At 46.3% G+C, this 19835-nt stretch overlaps 19 protein-coding genes and 1 non-coding gene across 20 annotated transcripts; 12 read left to right on the top strand and 8 right to left on the bottom strand.

Moving 5' to 3' along the window:
- On the bottom strand, window positions 1-651 carry ECU01_0470 (forkhead/HNF3 transcription factor; the record flags this gene model as incomplete). The annotated part of the gene is made up of 1 exon (NM_001415561.1): window positions 1-651. One exon carries the CDS (start codon window positions 649-651, stop codon window positions 1-3), a length of 651 nt encoding a protein of 216 aa, NP_001402131.1.
- A 218-nt stretch (window positions 652-869) lies between these two features.
- ECU01_0460 (actin) lies at window positions 870-1997 on the bottom strand (the record flags this gene model as incomplete). The annotated part of the gene is made up of 1 exon (NM_001415560.1): window positions 870-1997. The coding sequence occupies one exon, from the start codon at window positions 1995-1997 to the stop codon at window positions 870-872; it is 1128 nt and encodes a 375-aa protein (NP_001402130.1).
- A 228-nt stretch (window positions 1998-2225) lies between these two features.
- ECU01_0450 (uncharacterized protein) lies at window positions 2226-3416 on the bottom strand (the record flags this gene model as incomplete). Its single annotated transcript, NM_001415559.1, has 1 exon — window positions 2226-3416. The coding sequence occupies one exon, from the start codon at window positions 3414-3416 to the stop codon at window positions 2226-2228; it is 1191 nt and encodes a 396-aa protein (NP_001402129.1).
- A 102-nt stretch (window positions 3417-3518) lies between these two features.
- Window positions 3519-3923, bottom strand: ECU01_0440 (uncharacterized protein; the record flags this gene model as incomplete). The annotated part of the gene is made up of 1 exon (NM_001415558.1): window positions 3519-3923. The coding sequence occupies one exon, from the start codon at window positions 3921-3923 to the stop codon at window positions 3519-3521; it is 405 nt and encodes a 134-aa protein (NP_001402128.1).
- Window positions 3924-4001: 78 nt separating this feature from the next.
- On the top strand, window positions 4002-4532 carry ECU01_0430 (cleavage polyadenylation factor RNA-binding subunit YTH1; the record flags this gene model as incomplete). Its single annotated transcript, NM_001415556.1, has 1 exon — window positions 4002-4532. The coding sequence occupies one exon, from the start codon at window positions 4002-4004 to the stop codon at window positions 4530-4532; it is 531 nt and encodes a 176-aa protein (NP_001402127.1).
- A 73-nt stretch (window positions 4533-4605) lies between these two features.
- On the bottom strand, window positions 4606-5316 carry ECU01_0420 (uncharacterized protein; the record flags this gene model as incomplete). The annotated part of the gene is made up of 1 exon (NM_001415555.1): window positions 4606-5316. One exon carries the CDS (start codon window positions 5314-5316, stop codon window positions 4606-4608), a length of 711 nt encoding a protein of 236 aa, NP_001402126.1.
- A 206-nt stretch (window positions 5317-5522) lies between these two features.
- On the bottom strand, window positions 5523-7547 carry ECU01_0410 (uncharacterized protein; the record flags this gene model as incomplete). Its single annotated transcript, NM_001415552.1, has 1 exon — window positions 5523-7547. One exon carries the CDS (start codon window positions 7545-7547, stop codon window positions 5523-5525), a length of 2025 nt encoding a protein of 674 aa, NP_001402125.1.
- A 122-nt stretch (window positions 7548-7669) lies between these two features.
- ECU01_0405 lies at window positions 7670-7741 on the bottom strand. The gene has a single exon. It is a non-coding gene; the product is annotated as a tRNA-Gly (tRNA).
- A 201-nt stretch (window positions 7742-7942) lies between these two features.
- Window positions 7943-9166, top strand: ECU01_0400 (uncharacterized protein; the record flags this gene model as incomplete). Its single annotated transcript, NM_001415551.1, has 1 exon — window positions 7943-9166. One exon carries the CDS (start codon window positions 7943-7945, stop codon window positions 9164-9166), a length of 1224 nt encoding a protein of 407 aa, NP_001402124.1.
- An 84-nt stretch (window positions 9167-9250) lies between these two features.
- Window positions 9251-9655, top strand: ECU01_0390 (uncharacterized protein; the record flags this gene model as incomplete). The annotated part of the gene is made up of 1 exon (NM_001415549.1): window positions 9251-9655. One exon carries the CDS (start codon window positions 9251-9253, stop codon window positions 9653-9655), a length of 405 nt encoding a protein of 134 aa, NP_001402123.1.
- Window positions 9656-9696: 41 nt separating this feature from the next.
- On the top strand, window positions 9697-10539 carry ECU01_0380 (CCR4-NOT core subunit CAF40; the record flags this gene model as incomplete). The annotated part of the gene is made up of 1 exon (NM_001415548.1): window positions 9697-10539. One exon carries the CDS (start codon window positions 9697-9699, stop codon window positions 10537-10539), a length of 843 nt encoding a protein of 280 aa, NP_001402122.1.
- A 96-nt stretch (window positions 10540-10635) lies between these two features.
- On the top strand, window positions 10636-11523 carry ECU01_0370 (uncharacterized protein; the record flags this gene model as incomplete). Its single annotated transcript, NM_001415547.1, has 1 exon — window positions 10636-11523. The coding sequence occupies one exon, from the start codon at window positions 10636-10638 to the stop codon at window positions 11521-11523; it is 888 nt and encodes a 295-aa protein (NP_001402121.1).
- Window positions 11524-11643: 120 nt separating this feature from the next.
- ECU01_0360 (uncharacterized protein) lies at window positions 11644-12234 on the top strand (the record flags this gene model as incomplete). The annotated part of the gene is made up of 1 exon (NM_001415545.1): window positions 11644-12234. The coding sequence occupies one exon, from the start codon at window positions 11644-11646 to the stop codon at window positions 12232-12234; it is 591 nt and encodes a 196-aa protein (NP_001402120.1).
- Window positions 12235-12602: 368 nt separating this feature from the next.
- On the top strand, window positions 12603-16358 carry ECU01_0350 (uncharacterized protein; the record flags this gene model as incomplete). Its single annotated transcript, NM_001415543.1, has 1 exon — window positions 12603-16358. One exon carries the CDS (start codon window positions 12603-12605, stop codon window positions 16356-16358), a length of 3756 nt encoding a protein of 1251 aa, NP_001402119.1.
- Window positions 16359-16450: 92 nt separating this feature from the next.
- Window positions 16451-17005, top strand: ECU01_0340 (uncharacterized protein; the record flags this gene model as incomplete). The annotated part of the gene is made up of 1 exon (NM_001415542.1): window positions 16451-17005. The coding sequence occupies one exon, from the start codon at window positions 16451-16453 to the stop codon at window positions 17003-17005; it is 555 nt and encodes a 184-aa protein (NP_001402118.1).
- Window positions 17006-17086: 81 nt separating this feature from the next.
- Window positions 17087-17572, top strand: ECU01_0330 (uncharacterized protein; the record flags this gene model as incomplete). The annotated part of the gene is made up of 1 exon (NM_001415540.1): window positions 17087-17572. The coding sequence occupies one exon, from the start codon at window positions 17087-17089 to the stop codon at window positions 17570-17572; it is 486 nt and encodes a 161-aa protein (NP_001402117.1).
- Window positions 17573-17673: 101 nt separating this feature from the next.
- Window positions 17674-18159, bottom strand: ECU01_0320 (uncharacterized protein; the record flags this gene model as incomplete). The annotated part of the gene is made up of 1 exon (NM_001415539.1): window positions 17674-18159. One exon carries the CDS (start codon window positions 18157-18159, stop codon window positions 17674-17676), a length of 486 nt encoding a protein of 161 aa, NP_001402116.1.
- A 17-nt stretch (window positions 18160-18176) lies between these two features.
- Window positions 18177-18896, top strand: ECU01_0310 (60S ribosomal protein L2; the record flags this gene model as incomplete). Its single annotated transcript, NM_001415538.1, has 1 exon — window positions 18177-18896. The coding sequence occupies one exon, from the start codon at window positions 18177-18179 to the stop codon at window positions 18894-18896; it is 720 nt and encodes a 239-aa protein (NP_001402115.1).
- Window positions 18897-19029: 133 nt separating this feature from the next.
- On the top strand, window positions 19030-19305 carry ECU01_0295 (uncharacterized protein; the record flags this gene model as incomplete). The annotated part of the gene is made up of 1 exon (NM_001415537.1): window positions 19030-19305. One exon carries the CDS (start codon window positions 19030-19032, stop codon window positions 19303-19305), a length of 276 nt encoding a protein of 91 aa, NP_001402459.1.
- Window positions 19306-19385: 80 nt separating this feature from the next.
- Window positions 19386-19832, top strand: ECU01_0290 (uncharacterized protein; the record flags this gene model as incomplete). The annotated part of the gene is made up of 1 exon (NM_001415534.1): window positions 19386-19832. The coding sequence occupies one exon, from the start codon at window positions 19386-19388 to the stop codon at window positions 19830-19832; it is 447 nt and encodes a 148-aa protein (NP_001402114.1).
- Between the last annotated feature and the right edge of the window lie 3 nt (window positions 19833-19835).

Raw genomic sequence — 19835 nt, 5'->3', positions numbered from 1 at the left:
TCACCTAAACGAGAAAATGTAGTTTGTGTTTGAGACGTCGTCGTTGTGGTCGAAGTACTCCTTCTGGTAACTCTGGTCGAGGCAGTCACTAAGACTTGTTAAATTTCCGTCGAAGACGGTTGTGTGGCGCTCGTAGGGAACCTCTGTGACCCCAATGTTGTCGAAGAAGCCTTGCTGTGTTCCAAGAAGTTCTGATATCGAGTTGACATTCTTTTCTGCATCGCGATGACTATTGAACGAATATTTATTCCTAGATCTGTAGGTCTTCTGCGAGCCCTTGTTGGTCTGGAACTCGTAGTTTATCTTCCAGAACGAGCCTTTCCCTGGATTCACCGATGTCCTTGGAACCTTGTAAAAGGATTTGTTCAGACTCAGGTTGTGCCTGATCGAGTTCTGCCATCCGGTTTTCTTGAGAGAGAAGTATGGATGCTTTGAGGAAATGTAGGAGTATATCTCTTTGAGAGTCAGCATTCCCTCAGCACTGCTTTCAATTGCCTCTGTTATCAGGTCTGCATAGGATATCCCTGGACGCCTCCCCCTCTTTCCCTGCTCCTGGATGTCGAGCTCGGGAGAATAATCCAGATTCCGTCTCTCGCCGTCCTTACATCTTGGAGTTACATCTCCGTTTCCACACTTCTCCTTCCCAAACATATAAACAAAAGGAAAAGTTTTGCTTTAATGAAGTTGGATGATTTCATTTATCAGCAAGGCGATGGAATAGATTACATGGATAATAAAAATGATCTAAAAGACAATCATGATAAATCATTCATTGAGAATGCTTCGAGCCCGCAGCATTTATGGGGAAGCAGCTGGGAAGTCCTGCTGCAGAGTAGATAGACTCTAGCAGCCAAGAAGCGAGGCTTTGATTAGAAGCACTTTCTGTGAACAATCGATGGCCCGTGCTCCTGGTACTCAGCCTTGGAAACCCACATCTGCTGGAAGGTTGAGAGAGAGGCCAGGATGGACCCTCCAATCCACACGCTGTACTTCCTCTCCGGCGGCGCAACCACTCCAATCTTGATCACTGGAGGTGCCAGAGCCTTAATCTCATTAAGAATCCTCTCGGCCAATCCGGGATACATCGTGGTACCTCCAGAGAGAACAATGTTTCCGTAGAGCTCCTTCCTGATATCAACGTCGCACTTCATGATCGAGTCATAGATGTTCTGATGGATTCCCTTCAGCTCAAGACCCCGGAGCTTTGGCTGGAATAGCAGCTCAGGTGCCCTGAATCTCTCATTACCTATCGAAATCACCTGTCCATCAGGCATTTCATAAGTCTTTGTGATCGAAGCCAGATGCTCGGTGTTTCTCATGTCTTCCTCATAGTTCAGCGATACATAGCAGAGCTTTTCCTTGATGTCCCTGACTATCTCTCTTTCGGCAGTAGTGGTGAACGAGTTTCCACTCTCGGTAAGAATCAGCTGAAGATAGTCGGTCAGATCCCTTCCGGCAAGGTCAATCCTGTTGATTGCGTATGGAAGGGAGTATCCCTCGTAGATCGGAACAACATGAGACACCCCGTCACCAGAGTCAAACACTATCCCTGTCGTCCTCCCACTTGCATAGAGAGACAGCACTGCCTGGATCGAAATGTAGAATGATGGCACATTGAAGGTCTCAAACATAATCTGAGTTATCTTTTCCCTGTTGGCCTTTGGGTTAAGTGGCGCTTCCGTAAGAAGCACAGGATGCTCCTCAGGCGCAACCCTCAGCTCGTTGTAGAATGTGTGGTGCCATATCTTCTCCATGTCGTCCCAGTTGTTTACAATTCCATGCTCAATCGGATACTTTATGTGCAGAATTCCTCTCTTGGTTTGTGCCTCATCCCCCACATATGCATCTTTCTGTCCCATTCCAACCATCACTCCCTTGTGCTTGGGAAACCCCACTATGCTAGGAAATACAGCCCTAGGTGCGTCGTCTCCGGCAAACCCAGACTTCACTACTCCAGATCCAATATCAATAACAAGTGCCTGAACTATTTCGGACATAGGGGTATTTTTTTTTTTCTTTATGTAGGTTTTCCCGGAGAAAATTTTGATAACAATTATACATAAATGGACATCCAAGCTGTCATCACCGCACATTCGCTAAAACAAAAGGCCTTCTGTCTCCTTCAGGACGTTCCTTGCAAGGTTTCCCCGTTGCGGTCATCTCTGAACAAGCATTGTCTCGGACAGACAACCAAGTGGGAGAGTCCAGCCCCAGGATGGCACATGCTACTTCAATCCCAGGCTTTTTCTGATCCTTAAGTACCTGGATGCATTTCTGATCAAAATCCTCCATCTCTTGAGTCCCATGGATCTACACTCGCTCCTCTCCTTCATCTCCAAGTACCTGCAATACTGTGCTAGGAAGTTTGAGAACACATAGAGATTCTTCTTTTCCAGGAATATTCCTCTATTGACAGGAACTCCCCTTGAAAACCCATGGAAGCATATTCTGTGTGGAAGACCCAGTAGACGTGCAACATCCCTTGCATTCTTGTTGTCTATGTATACGCAGTCCCGAGGTATAAAGTTTGGATGCAAATAGTCCTGGTACATGGACTCACAGAACCCCTCAACCACCAGGTCGCGTGTTTGCCACGGTGCATACAGCCGGATTTCCTTGTCCCTCCTTACTATTCTGTATGGTTTTGGTGAGTCAATGACCTTTCCCATCCTGTAGAGCTGCTCCCTTGTTCTCAGCCTCACCACGTTTTCCCTCAGGTATATCGCCTCCCCCTTGAAGAGTCCGAACGTTGGCCTTTTGGGGTAGATACACTGGTCCCACCTTAGAATAGACTCAACAATGAATTTTGGGTGCCTCTTCATTTTTTCAACAGACGTGGGGATCTTGCTCATTCTTCTTTCGTCAAGATCATCAAAGCACCTGGTCATCTCCTCGGAAGATGCCTCTCCACACACATCAGGCCCGGGGAACTGCCTAACCACATACTGCACACTAGCAAGATGCCGAGTGGACTTTGAGAAGTAATATGACTGGTCCCTAAGCCTTAGAGAGGCGTCTACCGAAACAACACATGCATTATACCTCCCATGATGCTCTCTGATGGCCCCTAGAATCCTGCTCTCAACAAAACACTTGATGCCCTCGGAAAGGACTATGTATATTCTGCTGGGAATTCCAAACAAGATCAAAAGCTTAAATAAGATAACTACTCTACCCGCTTCTCCAATGTTTTCCAACGAGTTCACATATTCCCTAAGCTTCTCATCGACATGAAGGTCAACATTTTCTTCTATAACAGGCCTCATCACCGGCGCTAGAATCTTCCCGAAAATCCATAGAATCCTATGGATCGCTTCAGCCCTGACGTCTGCAGACCTCCGGATGTCCGCTCTCTTACAAGGAACAACCTCCAGATAATCCTCAGTGGCCTCCTCCCAGCTATCGCTTGATTCCATTCGTAAGGGCAGTTTACATCTGTTTAACCATCAAAGCTAAAAACAAACAGGAACATATTATGTTTATTTACCAACTAGGCGTAAACAAACAGCACGGCCATTTCACAACTCCTTCTTCTCTTCCTCCTCATTCTGTTCCCCTGTTACGTCCATATACCCTGCAAGCTTCTTCTTGATCTCCTCAATTAGTTTCTCAATATCCTCAGGAGAAAGGTCAAACGCCTCTTCCTCCGATCCCTCGCCATCCACAGGCCCAGCAACCTCCTCGTTCTTTTCTCCGCCCCTTCTGATACTAGACACAATGTTCTTGACTCTAGTATAGAGCATGCCTTTCCCCCGAGAGAGGAGTCCACACATCCTTTCAAGACACGTCTTCCCGTGCTCCACTACCCTTTTGTACGAATCTTGGGCCTTGCTCTTCATGGTCTCGGCAGTAGACTGAGAAACCTCAGAGGTGCATATCACTACAAGCGGTAGACATAACGCCATGGCTTTATATAATCTCATCTTGGGGCTATTTTTTTGTTATTTTTTAATCGTCGAGTCTCTGCTGAATGGATATAACCTCTCTTCCATTACCCGCCAATGAAAACCCCAACATTCAGCTTCGAAGCTTATGTCTCAGACAAGTTGGGTCTGCACGAGGAGGACGAGGTCTACTGCATTCCATATCAGACAAACTCCTGTAGGGATCCGAACTGTCCCAAGCAGCATGTCAAGCTGAGCACTGCCGTTGTGTGCAAACACTGGCTTCGAGGACTGTGCAAAAAGGGAATCAAGTGTGAGTTTATGCACGAATACGACCTCTCGAGGATGCCAGAGTGTTATTTCTTCAGCAGCTATGGAGAGTGCATGAATCCAGAATGCAACTACATACACATAGACCCAAACAGCTCCTCGAAGGAGTGCCCGTGGTACAACCGTGGGTTCTGCAGAAACGGGGCATCATGCAAGAACAAGCATGTAAGAAAGAAGCTGTGCTACAACTACTTCCTTGGCTTCTGTCCAAAGGGCCTAAACTGCGACTACGGGCATCCCAAGTTCAACATTAGCCCGGGGCGCGAGATATCCCGCAGTGACATCATCCAGAAGCCCTCGAATCTAGCCAGTTCGTAAAAGGGTACGGCAACGTCTGCACTCAAGAAATGACAGGAAAATGATAAAGTATCTTTCACAGGTAATAAAACATTTATTTTACCTCCTCCAGTGCTTTGGCACTTTTCTCAGTAAACATGCGGTGGGCCTCAGCAACCTTCTGGAGCACCCCAGACACCCCATCGTTCCCGATAAACCTCTCCATCTCCTTGAGAGCTTCTTTCGATGTCTCCTTAAACGTCCTTTCCATGTCGTTCTCTCTAGACACCATGCTAGGTGTCTTGGGTTCTTTGGACTTCTTTTCCATTTCTAAATCGTATCTTATGTTTGAAACCTTCTTCCTCTTCTTGTCAATTGCATTCGAATGGTCCCTCAGGTCAGATATCTTCTTTAGCTGCTGCTCAAGCCTGCTGTTCATCTCGAGCTTGTACCTCGAAATGTCCATATACGCCTTCGAATACTTCTTTCCTGTGTCGCTGAGGCTCGAGGCCACTCCAATCTTCGAAAACTCCAATCCAATGAGCCCGTTGGCCTCATAGATGTCGTAGTTCTTAAACTGCCCGATCCTCGAGGTGGAGGTTATCATCGTCATCTTCGAATAAAGAGACTTCATCTTGCTTCCTCCATACTCATACGTCATCAGCCATGTAATGCTGTCTGAAATCTTCTTGAGGCTGTCTCGGAACCTCTTATAGCAGTCCTCTGCTTCCGAATACCCCTCAATCAGGGGAACCTCAGTGTACTCCACCCTGTTCAGCTTCATCGCAATAGATCTCTGGATATCCTTCACTGTTTCCTTATCCATGGGCATCTCGTCTTAGGCTTTTTTATATTTCTCTGCTCCTTTTTTCAGGTTTGAAAGCTATTTCTTTTGTTTTGGTTGGATCTGGATATTTCCGGACTGCCATCAGGTACCAATGGTCTATGCCCTCCAGGCTGCACAGTAAACCTGAATGACAACGAGTATTAAAGCAATGCACAGCCTTCAGAGCCCGTGCTTCTGCAAGAAAATCAGATGACATCAGACCCATTCGACATATCCAGGTAATCTGAATAGTAATAGTTCTTGTAGGCCTTGATTTGGTCATGAACCTTCTCGGCATCGACCTTGTCACTACTTTTTATTGCATTAAGTTGGTCCTCCAACTTATCAAACTTTTCTTGCAGAGCATCAGTCCGCCTTAGCATTTCATGCAGGGTCGAGGTCGTGCGGACCGTTTTGGGAGACGTGCTGCTGGCTTCAGACTCAACCTTCTCCTCATCACCTCTTCTAAGATTCTTGTTGCTTATACTGTCAAACGGATCGTCCAAATATCCAGAGTCTTTGTGCAGCACATCCGCCTTGCCTTCATTCTTCACAGAAGCCTTCTCTGCATCTTCTCCGCTGCCCAGAAATGCTTCTTTCCCGGGATTTACAAGGCTGCTATAAAAACTGTCCGGAAGATTCAGCTTAATCGGCCCACCATCCCCATTTGCTTCGTGCCGTTTCTTCGGAAAGCTCATCCTCGAATAAATATTTCCGACCTCTCCGTTATAAGTCTTATCCATACCATGCAGGCCATCATTCGCATCATCCTCCTTCATTTTCTTTTCGTAGTCGTTTCCGAAACCAAAGGGTTTCAACCCGTCTCGGCCTCCCCAGGCTTCGTCTTTACCAAGAACTCCCGGAATCGGGAAGTCCTCCTTCTCCTGTTGTTCGTTCTCCCCGTCATTCACAGTCCTGAAGCTGTCATTGAAATCCACACGGCTCCTGTCCTCCCTTGCGTTCTTTCCCCGGAGCTCATAAATAATCCCTTGGTACTCCCGATTCTTCTCCAGTAGGCTTTCCACCTTGCCCATCAGCTCTTCCATGATTTTGGCATTTCCACTAACCGTTCTCGCCCTTTCTTCTTGAAGTCTCGAAACCTCGCTTCTAAGAGCTTCAACCTCCCTGTTCAGGTCACGAATCTCCGCACTCTGCTTTTCATTAGCCTTTCTTTGCTCATAAATCCTACGCCTGTACTTCCTTATCCTCTTCACATCACTCCTTTCCGTGTCCTTCGTGTGCTTCTCATCAGATACTGCAGTCACCTCCTGCTGTCCGTCGGGATCGTATTCAGGAACCTCTATCTTGTCGGAACTCCTTATCATCTTGGAAAGCTGGCTGTTGAGGTATTCATTTTGACTGTTGGTGGCGTTGTAAAGCCTCTCGTAGTAAGACGCCCTCTCCTTCATCCTCTCAAGCTCGTTCTCAATCCTTTTTTCTTTTGAAATCAGCTTCGACAGCTCCGAGTTGCACATTCCAAGAGCATTTTCCTTCATCTCCAGTTTCTTTCGAAGTAGCTCGTTGCTCTTCTCGAGAGCCACTATCTTCTTGCTGAGGCTTTCCCTTTCAGACTCGTCTTGCCTCGCCCTATCTTTCAACCTTCCAATCTCCAAGGCCCTTTCCTTCACATACTCCTTTAGCACCCCTATCTCCCTCTCGTAGACATCGCACTTTTCTAGGGCCTTCTTTCTCAGCGTCTCTAGCTCCTCATTTATCGACCGAAAGCTGTCGCAGTTCCTTTTTTCAAGATCTGCCTTCTCTTTAAACCCCTGAATCTTGTTCTTCTGGTCCCTGATGATTCGGCTGAGCTCCTGGTTTCCCCTGTTGACAAACTCAAGATCACTCTCCATCTTGTTTAGTCTGATCTCAAGACTCTCCTTCTCCTCGTTGAGCTTTCTTATCTTCTCCTTGTGCTTCTCCTCGCTCTTCACAAGCTCGCTCTTTTCCTGCGACACATCCTTCAGAACCCTCATCAGAGACTCGCACACAAGAGACATCTTGATGTCGCTGTTCAGCAGGACATTCTTAAGCCCTTCGCCGTCTCCTGCAGCAAGGTTTGTGTTGATTTCGTTGTACACACTTTGCAAACTAGTAAGGAGCGCTATCAGAGAGGAAAGGTTCTCCTCGTCCGTCTTCGGCTCCTTGGCAGAGAGGGCATTCTCGCATGGGCTTCTGTCTGTAAGGCTCAGGAAGTTCTTTATCTCGTCGTTGATTGCATCATAATCACCCATGCAAGGTACTTTGTTTCAGGGTAAAGAATGCAGCTTAGTTTGGGCTAGGCTGGAAGGAAGGCGGGAAGCCGGGAGGCAAAATGGGAATTTCCCGGCGTTGCAGTTGCTGCGGAGGGCAAAAGTGCGATGTCCGGGAATCGAACCCGGGCCAACAGCTTGGAAGGCTGTTATCCTATCCACTAGACCAACAACGCTCAGAGGCTAGGAGGGCATGTGTCAAATCAGAACACCGCATCCAGGTCCGCCTCTCCAATGAAGCCAGGCAATCCTACTTAGTAGGCCATAGGTGCACATCAATCCAAAATGGCAATTCCATCGCCGCAGAAATAATTGAGCAGCCTTTGCAATATCAGAAATGCACTATATAAATTTGCAACAAAAAACAAAACAACAAAATGGAGGAATTTAAGAAGAACAGATCTTTCCATGACGCATGGGCATTCGTCCTGTATGCCATTCTGACGACTGCAACAACATCGTGGATGGTGGTAAAGATGAAGGAAGCCCCCCAGTATGACAAAGAGGCCTTCCTTCCAGTGCTGGTGCTCAACGTCGGCCTTATGCTTGTGTTCTTGCTGATAGCATATCTGGGCCTTAGATATGCAGCAAAGGGATTCATATTCACTGCCAACGTTGTAGCCCCAGCCACAGTCTTTCTGCTTTCAATACTGACATACAATCCGCTTGTCATTCTTTCCACAGGAATATCATTTGGGGTTTCCCTCATGTTCTATCTCTGGGCCATTAAACCCGTGCTGCCGTTAATAGCAGCAACGATAGAAACCACGGCAAAGATTCTCTCCTCGAATCTCATAGGATGCACACTTCTGCTCCTTGTCTCAGTATCTCTTCAGGTTGTCCAGAGCTTCGTGTTCTTAAGAGTGCTAGGGAATAACGATGCAAGCAAAGGAGTCATGTCCATTCTTTTTATTCTGAACAGCTACTGGACATTCTTCAACATAGTATACTTCGCACAGGTTGTTGTGTCTGCGATTGTCATCAACCATATAACGGACGGAAAGGAGTCTTTCGGCCAATCCTTCTATGTTGCCTTGATGGCTCTCGGGAGTATCTCGTTTGCAGGGCTGGTCATGGCTGCAATCAATACAGCCAAGCTTCTCCTCGAGAGAGAAAGAGACAGAAACAGAGAAAGAGGAGAAGGGAATTTCATAAATGTAATCCTGCTGTGCCTCCTGAGTATTGTCGGGGATCTGGTGAACGTAATGAACGAACTGGTGTTTCCATACCTCACTCTGCATGGAACAAAGTACACCGAGTCTATGAGCAAGTCGTACAACATGATTGGAGAGAAAAGAGGAATCACTCTTCTCGCCAACATGGTTGTGGGAAAGGTGATTTTCTTCTGCCTGCTTTTCTTTGTTTGGACGATTGCATGCGGAGATGCCGTGCTGTTCTCTGTGAACTCCAGCTTCCAGTCGAACGATCTTTCGTATGTCACGGCAGCCATCATAGGAGCCCCCCTGATTACATTTGTCTACAGTTTCCTCTCGATGTTTTCATCTGGAACCTTAGCGCTAATATACTCGTACCTTGAGTTCCCTGATGTGGTCAGGAGAATCGAGCCCGAGCTAATTGAGAAGATAAGCTCCTTTAGTTGAGTTTTGGAGAATTAAACAGGAGTTTTATTAGCAGCAGGGCTCTTGACAAGATAATGAGTTCCTTGCACGGATCCTTCCCAGAAGATGGAAAGGAAGGGCAGCGGGCAGGATTATGAGTTTCACAGCGACCCTGTGGTTCGCAAGTACTTGAAAGTTCTTAACAGCATAGAGTCTATTAGGAAGGACAGGAACGACGTCTTGTCCATCTACTTCAACGAGGTATGCACCTATAACATAGATGACCTGGAAGACAGAAGCGCTGTGGTTAAGAGGCTTATAAACAGAGAGTTTACATATCCAAATGCATTTCTTGCATCGTCACTTGGATTCAATAAAACCACGTGGAGTCGTGATTATGAAAAGACACTGAAGGAAATAGGGATGGATAAACGCCCAAAATACAGCACGCTAAGAAACATGCTGCTGTTTGAGAAGCTCAAATGGCTTATCATCAGGTACCACGAGGCAAAGCAGAAGAAGAGGAAATGATGGAGTGGAAATTGGAATTCTTGTTTTATCCCCATCCAGGAATGGCAAATGCTGTGAAGAATGATAAGTGTGATGAATCCCAGAGGCAGAGGTTGTCTGATCTCTGTGCATCTGTTGTAAGCAATCCAAAGGAAACAAGTAAGCTGGACGAGCTATTTGAGAGGCTGAAGAAGTCACCTGGGATGGCGCTGGAGATATGGAGATACGACTCGATGCCAATTTTCCTGCTTCAGGAGGTGGTTGCGCCGTACATGATCCTGAGTACAAGCAAGTTCGATGAAAGAGAGTGTCACCGGCTGTACACGGTTCTGAATATTCTGCAGATACTGGTTAGCGAACCGAAGATAAAGAAAGTCTTCGTCGATGCCAGGTTTCCCTACTACATATACAGATACCTGGTGATGTCTGATTCCAACTCGAAGCACGAGACGCTGCGGATTTCTGCGCTGGGAGTGATTGCCTCGCTACTTCAGAATGGAGACCAGTACATACATAAGCAGCTGAAGACGACCGAGGTTGTCCCTCTCCTCCTCAAGATAGTTGATCTAGGGTCTGAGGCATCTCAACTGCTTTCTGCAAATATCTTTGGACTGATAATAGGGAATGACGACGGACTTAACTATGCATGCCAGACGTTCGACAGGTTTTCGGCAATAAACCTAATGTTTAACTCACTGGCATCACAGGCTGTTAGTCTTGGATCTACAAGGCTGATTAAAGTGGCGCTGCGGATTTATATCCGACTCTGTGCAAAGCCTCACATCAGGGCATTGCTGAGTTCAAAGAAGCCTGACGGGCTATTTACCGACGAGGCGAGTTTATTAATCGCATCTGATGGGGAGTGCAAGGCTCTCTTCAAGACGTTTACCAACTTGATATGCTGAATAGATAAGAGTCGACTAAAGTGGTATAGGGTCGGATGGTGTTTATTATGTGCCCTCCTAAAGCAAAGGCTTAAAATTTGGGATTTTCTCCCCTAGATGCCCAACTGGATAATCAAATTTGAAAAGCCGGTCGGAGAGCTTGCTCGGATCCACAGCGAATACTTCAAGGGAAGAAATGTTCTGAATCTGTACACGAGGGAGGAGTTTAAGAACTGGGGAAAGGGAGTTGATCTGTATCTCCTGCTTGATCTGGATATGTACAGGACAAAGCCCATTCCGCCACACGTCCTTGAGCATGTCATGAAGGCGAAAATGTATGAGTACCACCCCGACTTGACCAAGGGATGCAGGGAAGCATTTCTGCTGGTTAAGGTTGCAAGAGATGTCCTTGGAGACCGGAAGCTCAGACTATTCTACGACTCAAACTTTTTTGATGAGAGCATTCCGGAAGATAGGATTTATCAGCCAGATGAGTTTTTCGATGTCTTTGAGGAGTGCTTCCGAAGGAATAGCAAGTTTAGCATCAAACAGCCTGTTCCTCTACTAAGCCCCAGCGATGATCTCAAGAAGGTTGAGGAGTTCTACGAGTTTTGGAGTAACTTCAGATCGTGGAGAACCTTTGAACCTGTGGAGGAGCTTTATGGTATGGAGGAGCATGATAGATCACAATACTCTGCGAAGAACAGGGAGAAGCTGGCCTCACTAAAGAACCAGGACGCCCTAAGAATCAAGAGACTTGTCCAGATTGCCAAGAAAAGAGATCCGAGAATAGGCAAAAGTATTGAGGAGCAGATAAAGGAGATGATGAAAATAAGCAGCTGGACGCCCCTGGAGACCTCAACTTTGAAAAGGCTCCTTGCCTTATTTGGAAAGGCAAAGAAGAACAAGTGGGAGATAATCACCGAGAAATTGGTTGGAATCACCAAAGTCAAGCGCAGTACTAAGGAGGTGATGGAAAAGGGCCTAGAGATGGAGAAGAAATGATTATATCCAGTGAATTGCGCATGCCATCCTTAAATAAAGCAGCTTTAGGAGTTCGTGGTTTTGTGGAAGGTCTTGGGAAGGTTAAAACGGAATGATTTTTTATCTTTGCAAGGGCTATCTATGACTAGTGTGATTCTAAGCACAAGAGGAGCATCGGTAAAGATACGGCATCTGATGAAGGACATTTCCAGGCTGGTGAAGGTTGAAGAGGAGCAGAAGTGGGACATGGGGAAGAACTACGGAGAGCTTCGAAGCCTCATGACGATAAACGAGTGTGACTCCATGCTTTTTTTCCGGTCCACAAAGAGATCGGATGATCTATGGATGGGCATACTTGACGGAGTATCTGTCCTATTCAGGATGCACAATATGTCTACGATGAGGGACTGTAACTTCCCCGTGAATTCCTTTAAGGATTGTGGGTATGTTCTAATGTTCAGCAAGGAGTTTGAGGACATAGAGCACCTGAAGTATGCCAAAGATGTCATAGAGCACATTTTTCGGTCGAACGAAACAAAGGATAAGGCCCTGTGTTTTTTCTATCTTGACGGAGTTATATGGGTTCGATGCTATAAAATAGGGAAAAAGTTAGAGGAGATCGGGCCCAGGCTTGTTCTTGAGGTGCTCAAGGTGCTTGAGAAGTGCTTTGAAGGGAAGGCATTATACAAGGCAGAGAAGGAGAATCTCTTTGCTAGAAAGGATTCTAATTAAAGGATTTGGTTGCATTTAAGTTATGGAATTGGCTCTACTTCTTTTTAAGCTTTTTTACGATGGGAGTCGCTTTTAATTTATTGATTAATTTTGGTAGGACATGTTAGATGCAGAAGAGTCTGGTTAGGATAGCTCTAGAGCTTGGAACACAGGGATACTCAGACTGGATATAAAAACCTCTGGCAAAGAGACCTGGGCTGGCGGGAACTTAGGATTTTGGAAATCTGTTGTTTGGGAAGAAAGGAAGACGGCGATGAGAAGTTGTTGAAGGTGCTTAGAACAAGATGTATGGAGGTGTTTAGAACCTTAAAGAGGTTCTCTAGTGCAGCAGGCAAATTTTTAAAAGCAAAAAAACAGGGCCCCAAAACATGGATTCAGAAAGTGAGAGTACTGCAAGTTCCGTCACCAGCAGCTCGGAATCCAGTGAAAAGAAGGTAATGCCCAGAAAGAGGGGAAGGCCACGCAAGAACGACAACTCCAGGCAGGCGCAGAGCCATTTCAACCCCATGCTCTATCAAGCGCCTCTTGGATATCAATATGCACCAACAATAGGACCTGGGATTCCGCACGGGTTTGTTCCCGGGGTCCAGCATGGGTTTTACAACACCTTCAACTTCAGCCATGGGTTTGGATATGGGCATGGATATGGGCCGAGTGCTCCTCTTCAAGGAGAGGAGACGAGGACAAGAGAGATGGATGGATATCGAGAGAAAAACGAGGGAAGAAGCGTTTACATTCCGGAGAGAAGGCAAAAGAGGAATGCAGCGGTTGTCAGAAGAGCATCGGCTCCCGAGTCTGAAAGCAGCTCGGACTCTTACAACGAGGAATCTGAGGACGGAATCGAGAAGCTGCTGAAATATGACTCCGAGAGCGAAAGGTACTTTGTCAAGTTCAAGCATAAGAGCTATCTCCACTGCGACTGGGTTCCAAAATCTGAGATTATGGCCTCGAAGGTTGGGGCGATGAAAGTGAAGAAGTTCCGAGCGACGGAGGTTCCCTTCAATCCCGATTTCGTGAAAGTGGATAGAATACTTCACGAGGACTATGATGGAGAGAAGGTGTTTTTGGTGAAGTGGAGGGGCCAGGCCTATGAGCTATCGACCTTTGAAACTGCAGAGAGTGTGACGAAGTGCGAGGGATTTGAGGAGGAACTGAAGAAGTACAGAGATAGAAAGAAGATAAGGAATATGAGGGTAGGGATTGATTGGAGACCACCCCGAGAGAACTTTATTAAGTACGAGGAGTCTCCTGTGTTCAAGGGAGGAAACAGGCTTAGGGAGTACCAGCTTGAAGGGCTCAATTGGCTGCTGAATAGGTGGTACTATAAACAGAGCTGTATCATGGCAGATGAGATGGGGCTAGGAAAGACCGTACAGAGTGTGACGTTTATCAATACTCTTTTTACCAAATACGACTACTGTGCGCCTGTGCTTGTTGTGACGCCTCTTAGCATTATTCCGCATTGGGAAAGGGAGTTTGAGGCCTGGACAGACCTGAGAGTGCTGAAGTACCATGAGAATCGACCTGGAAGAGCATTGATAGCTGAGTATGAGTTTGTATTAAAGAAAAACAATCTCGAGATTAGATTATTTGACGTGCTGATTACGACATATGACACAGTCATGGCTGAGCAGGAGCATCTGAGCCAGTTCCACTTTTCTGTTGGGATATTTGATGAGGCACATCGACTGAAGAATGCAAAATCCAAGGCAGCCACTATCCTGAGGACGCTGAAGTTCAACCACAAGGTGCTGTTAAGTGGAACTCCTCTCCAGAACAACATTTCTGAGCTCTGGTCTCTGCTAAACTTTATTGACCCGATGCGGTTTTCGAGTCTTCCCCACTTTCTCGGGGAGTTCAAGATGGAAAATATCAACGATGTTGAGAAGCTCCAGGGGCTGCTGAGGCCCTTAATGCTTCGAAGGATGAAAGAAGATGTCGAGAAGTCAATCCCGACGAAGGAGGAGACGATTATCGAGGTTGCGCTGACGATGATCCAGAAGAGGTTCTACAGGGCAATACTTGAGAAGAACATTGAGTTTCTAACGAAGGGAGGAAAGGAATCTGCACCGAACCTGCTGAATGTGATGATGGAGCTTCGGAAGTGCTGTATACACCCGTATCTCATCAAGGGGGCGGAGGAGCAGATACTCAGCGGATATCTCAAGAAGAAGAGGGAGAGGAGTAAGGCCGAGGGGGCGGAGAACGACATTACCCTGACTTCTGAGGTGTTGAATGAGGATGAGCACCAGGACGGAAATAGTGTGATAAGCGATATTGATGAGTATTACAAAATATTTATCCAGAGCAGTGGAAAGCTTGTGCTTCTGGACAAGCTCCTTGGAAAGCTGAAGGATGGACACAAGGTGCTTATATTTTCGCAGATGACCCGGTGCCTAGACCTTCTTGCAGAGTATCTTGCATACAGAAAGTATAAGTACGAAAGGATTGATGGGGGAGCCAGGACGGAGAACAGACAGGCTGCGATCGACAGGTTTAGCGACAAGACAAGTGATGTTTTTGTGTTTCTTCTGAGCACCCGTGCCGGAGGAGTGGGGATAAACCTGACTGCGGCTGACACAGTGATTATTTTTGACTCTGACTGGAATCCTCAGAATGACCTCCAGGCGCAAGCTAGATGCCATAGAATTGGGCAGACCAGCGAAGTGAAAGTGTATAGGCTGGTGACGGAGAATACATATGAAAGAGAGATGTTTGACAAGGCAGGGTTGAAGCTGGGGCTTGACAGGGCGGTGCTGCAAAAGATGACATTTGAGGAGCAGAAGAGCGAAAAGACCAGGAAGAAGGATGCAATAGAAACTCTTCTTCGGAAAGGAGCATATGGGGTCCTTATGGAAACGGACGATGCATCGAGCAGGAAGTTCTGTGAGGAGGACATCGACCAAATTCTTGAAAGAAGAACGAAGATTGTAAAGCATTCTGATGGGGGAAATGTGTTTTCAAAGGCATCCTTTCAGGTTGAAGAGGAGATTGATGATCCTGACTTCTGGGAGAATCTTCTCAGCAAAAGAAAAAGCGAGGAGAGTGAGGGTAGGATTAGGAGGCAAATGCGAAGGCTTGCCAGGGAAGGCGGGTTGTCCTCTGAGGACATTTCCGAGATTGATGAGCTGCTGAACACAAAGCTTGAAAGCGAGGATGAAAATGTATTTTACGAAAACCAGTGCCTACTTATATTTCTTGGGGTCCTCAGGTTTGGGCCTAGATCTGTTGGCCTTGAGATTCCTTCATTAACGCATGAGGACTTGAAGGACGGGGTGGAAAAGGCCCATATATTGCCCCAGTCGCCTCGTTTCAAGGATACGGATGCATATTTCAGGTACCTTGTGAAATATACGGTCGACCAATTCCAAAGCACAAAGGTCAGATCGGACTTTTCCGACGGAATAGAAGAGTTTCTTGTTGACAACTACGATCCTTCGTTGTTTTCGAAGTTCGGGAGCGTCTACAAGAAGTATGGAGAGAGGTTTCTCCTGCGGATCCAAGTGGTGATGATCTTGAATTCCCTGCTGAAGACAGAAGATCTTGCTGTTGAGAAGGTCAGGGGCTGGACCAGCGATGATGACAGGGCGCTTGTCAGTCTAACGCTGAAGTATGGATACGACTGCTATCCTGAAACGATTAGGAACAAAAGCGTGGACGATATGAACCAGCGCATTAGAAAGATAGTTTCCACGCTGAGTAGAAAGAAAGAGGTTCGCGAAGACGACAACCTATTCCACAAGGCCATAATGATATTTGGAAGAGTAACCGATGACAACCGAGAAAGTATAGTTGAGTTTCTAGGAGACAAGGATATAGAAGGACTGGAGGAGACCATCAATAGGATACTGGGGGAAGCGAAAAGACATAAGCTTAGCAGCTCAGAAATAGAGTGTCTCGATAGGATGAGCTGGTTCAATAGTCTGGAATCTATGACAAAGATTCCCCAGCCCAAAAGAGGGATGCTTCCAAAGAACTGGAACGCCAAGACATTATCGGAGTTGCGAGGTGAGATACTGGCCAAAGGCCTTGCTTCTGCTGGGGAGAGGTTTGGAGTTAGTGAGGACTTTATAGTGAAGAAGTTCGAGGCACTATTTCCTTCTGGCAGGCCTGCACAAAATTAAATTTTGATTGTTTTTAGAATGGTGTTTAAGAGACCTCCCTTCGATGCAGAAGGGGGATCTGGATTAATACTTTGATTTTCCACCCTGAGACCATGAAGTTCTTAGTAGTTTTCGACATAAGCGGAACTTTGGCGAGGAAATACCACAAGGCCAAGAGCGAATACCGGACTCTTGCCGCTATGGGCATAAAGGCTGATTTCAAGTTTGGAGAGTACTTTGTTTACGACCGTCCTCACTTGGATTTGCTAGCAGAGTTTCTTCGAGTCCACGATGCCGGGTATGTGTTGTGGACAACTGGTATGAGCCAAAATGCAGTACGCCTTGTCAAGCATCTGGAATCTATCGGCCTCGACGGGTTTCTGGGCTGGTATTCTCAGCTTGACTGCAAGGTTGGAAAGGTAAAGCTTGAATCTAAATGCGACTTGTGGGTTAAGGATCTCGAGGTTGTGGCAAGAAACCACAACATCGATGTTGGGAAGTGCATTCTTGTTGATGACAGCATCGACAAGTCGATCCACAACCAGAACTTTATATGCTGCCCGACATACACGCCCGGAACGGAGGACTGTGGAGTTAGCTATATATGCAGGTATCTGGATGACTTTTTTGGATGTGAGGAGCAGTGCATTGCTAAGAAGTTGTTGTAGACAGGAGCGAAAGGATGAGATATGCATGCCGCGCCAGCTTATTGAGCTGCTTATAAAAAGCTTGTGGAGCGAGCCGTTAATATGGACGAGAAAATTGAGGAGATAGAAAAACTTCTGGTCAAGCCAAAGGAGTGGAAATATGCCGGAGAAGTGAGCGCCAGAAAGAGGCCGAAGAACAGTTTACTGGCCCAGGAGGAAATAGACTTTAAGCAAGGGCCTCCGCTTATTCCATTTTCGTCGAAGCAGGACGATGAAGTAGAGAAGATTACTTTGCAGAGAATCCGAGAAGGAACATTTGACAACCATGCATACAACATTAGGGAGGAGGTTGATATTGCAGATGAAATTCCCGAGGTTGGTGACTTGGAGTCCAATGACATCCTTGCTCTTTACAACGAAATTGAAGGGGATCTTATGCAGATTGTCGACTTTGGAAATAATGGATTTGTCCCTGATAGTGAGATAAGAATGGTCAGGGAAACGGAAAAGCCCTTGGCTTCTAGAAAGAAGCCCGGAGCTAAATCGCTCGATGGAATCAAGAATGTCACTGTCCTAAAAAACAATTGAGGGAACATGCCGATGTACTTTTGGACTACCTTATCATTAAACAAGCCGGAATTGGAATTACCTCTTGAAGAATCTGTATCGTTTTTATGGTGACTTTGTCTTTATTGCTCCTGATTCCCGGCCTCAGAGTCTGACCCAGAGCCATCTGAGGAATATTCCTCGGATCTTCTAACTCTCGACTCCAGGAGTTTGATCGCATCACTGGCTGGCATTTGAAAGATCTCGTTTTCAGAGATGTCAAAGTCCCTAGACTCCAGAGACTCATCATCCTCTCCGTCCGATTCTTCCGCTACACCCATTTCCTCTGCGTGAACGCTTCCTGACGAAATTTCATCTTGGTTCGGAATAGCTTCGCTCTCCACATCCATCAGACTTTTTTCACTGCAAATTTTTCTTTCTTTCCGGGATGGTAGTTTTTCATATTTAGGATGAAGCTCGCTGATAAGCTTTTCAGACCTCTGGAGAATGGCGTTGCACAGATCTTCCATCTGGTAGTAGATTTGCTCTGGCGTGAAGCCCTCGAGATATAGCTCTCGATGACCATAGTTGCTTGAAATTTTTTTGAACTCATCTTTTAAAACTTGCATGATTTTTGAGCCCTGAAATGGGTAAGATTACAAGAAGAACTAGAGAGGCGAAGAAGAAGCAAAGGCAGCCTATTGTCAAGGTCTGTCTGAGCTATCCCATTATTCCCCAGGTGGAGGAGGGTGAGGTGATTGACATAGTTCACGAGAGGAGCAGAGGGGCGCCCGTGGCGATTATAAGCTTTAAGGAGGACGATTGCATGGTTCCAGCTTCTGAGGGGATGTACACCGGACAGAAGATTCTCATTGGGGATGATGCGCCGATTGACATAGGAAACATCACAAAAATCAAGAATGTGCCTGAGGGAATGGCAGTCAACTCTGTTGAAAGCGTGTATGGAGATGGAGGCACTTTTGCCATGGTGAATGGGAGCTATTCTCTCGTGGTGAATCACAGGAAGGAAACCAATGAAACGGTGATAAAGATACCATCTGGAAAGAAGCTGACTGTGAGCAGTGAGTGTAGGTGCATTGTAGGTGTGGTTGCAGGAGGAGGTATCCACGACAAGCCCCTTCTCAAGGCATCTGTAGCTCACTACAAGGCAAAGGCCCGCGGCCATGTCTTTCCAAGAGTCAGAGGTGTAGCAATGAATCCCGTTGAGCATATTCATGGAGGAGGCAACCATCAGCATGTTGGCAAGCCCACCACCGTTTCGAAGAAGGATATTTCTCAAGAACAGAAGATTGGTCTTGTTGGAGCTAGACGCACTGGATATAGGGTTGGGTCCAGGAAGCTTTAGGATTAAAATTATTTCATCGACCTACTGAATCTAGTGGCCTTCAGTGAGCTCCGGGTCTTATCAATTTTTATCGCCGGTCAGTGTGACCTTCCTATTTGTTAATTGCCTATTTTCTTATCCCCACCTCTTATTCATGAAAAGCGACTACGACGAAGATGAGGGACAAGTTTTCACGGCGAGACTAAAGACCTTGAAGAATGTTGCAATAGACTTGACGAAGGAAATAGAGGCACAGAACATCAAGCTGCGGCAGCTGGAACCTTCTTTCCAATCTTCGTTGAATAGAATACTTACTACAATCCAAAGTATAAGAAGGTCAGATCCAAAAAGATTCAGATCGTGGCTGTATTTCATTCTTGGAGGAGCGGGCCTTTCCTTTTTGTTCTTTGTGCTGTTTATTGCTAGTTGAGTGCAACTGCCTGCCTCTAAATAAAGTCCATTTGTTTGCAGCATATTATATTGTGTAGGCTAAGCTAAAGCCCAGGGCTGATGTTCTGCATTCCATGCCAGAGGAAGTTCAACACAAAAAATGCTTACAGGTGCCATATCTCCACTTCTTCGCACGCAAAGGCCGAGGAGGAGTGCAGGTTGAATAGAAGAGCCAGTACGGAGCGAAACACAAGTAATTTTATTGCAGATTTCCATTCCTACATCTCACAGATAGCCGAGTACAAGGAAATAGGCCAGGTCTATAGAGAGTACTTAGCCAGAAACAGATTCAGAATAGAAGGAACGCACTTTCGGAGTGTTGAAGAAGCCGTTGATGCGATTGGAAGGAGAATCTCTATTGTCAAGGAAGGAGGCAAAGTAATGGTCAAGCGTTTGAGTAAGTTCAAATCTACCAAAAAGCCAATCACGTTTGATTTAGAAAGACTCAGATCTACCTTCAACATCAGGACAGTAGGAGAAGATGGAGTTGATGGACAAAAAACTTAAAAA

The sequence above is a fragment of the Encephalitozoon cuniculi genome, chromosome I, assembly GCF_000091225.2.
Source record: "Encephalitozoon cuniculi GB-M1 chromosome I, complete sequence".
NCBI lineage: Eukaryota > Fungi > Microsporidia > Unikaryonidae > Encephalitozoon > Encephalitozoon cuniculi.
This window is presented reverse-complemented; position numbering and strand designations above follow the sequence as displayed.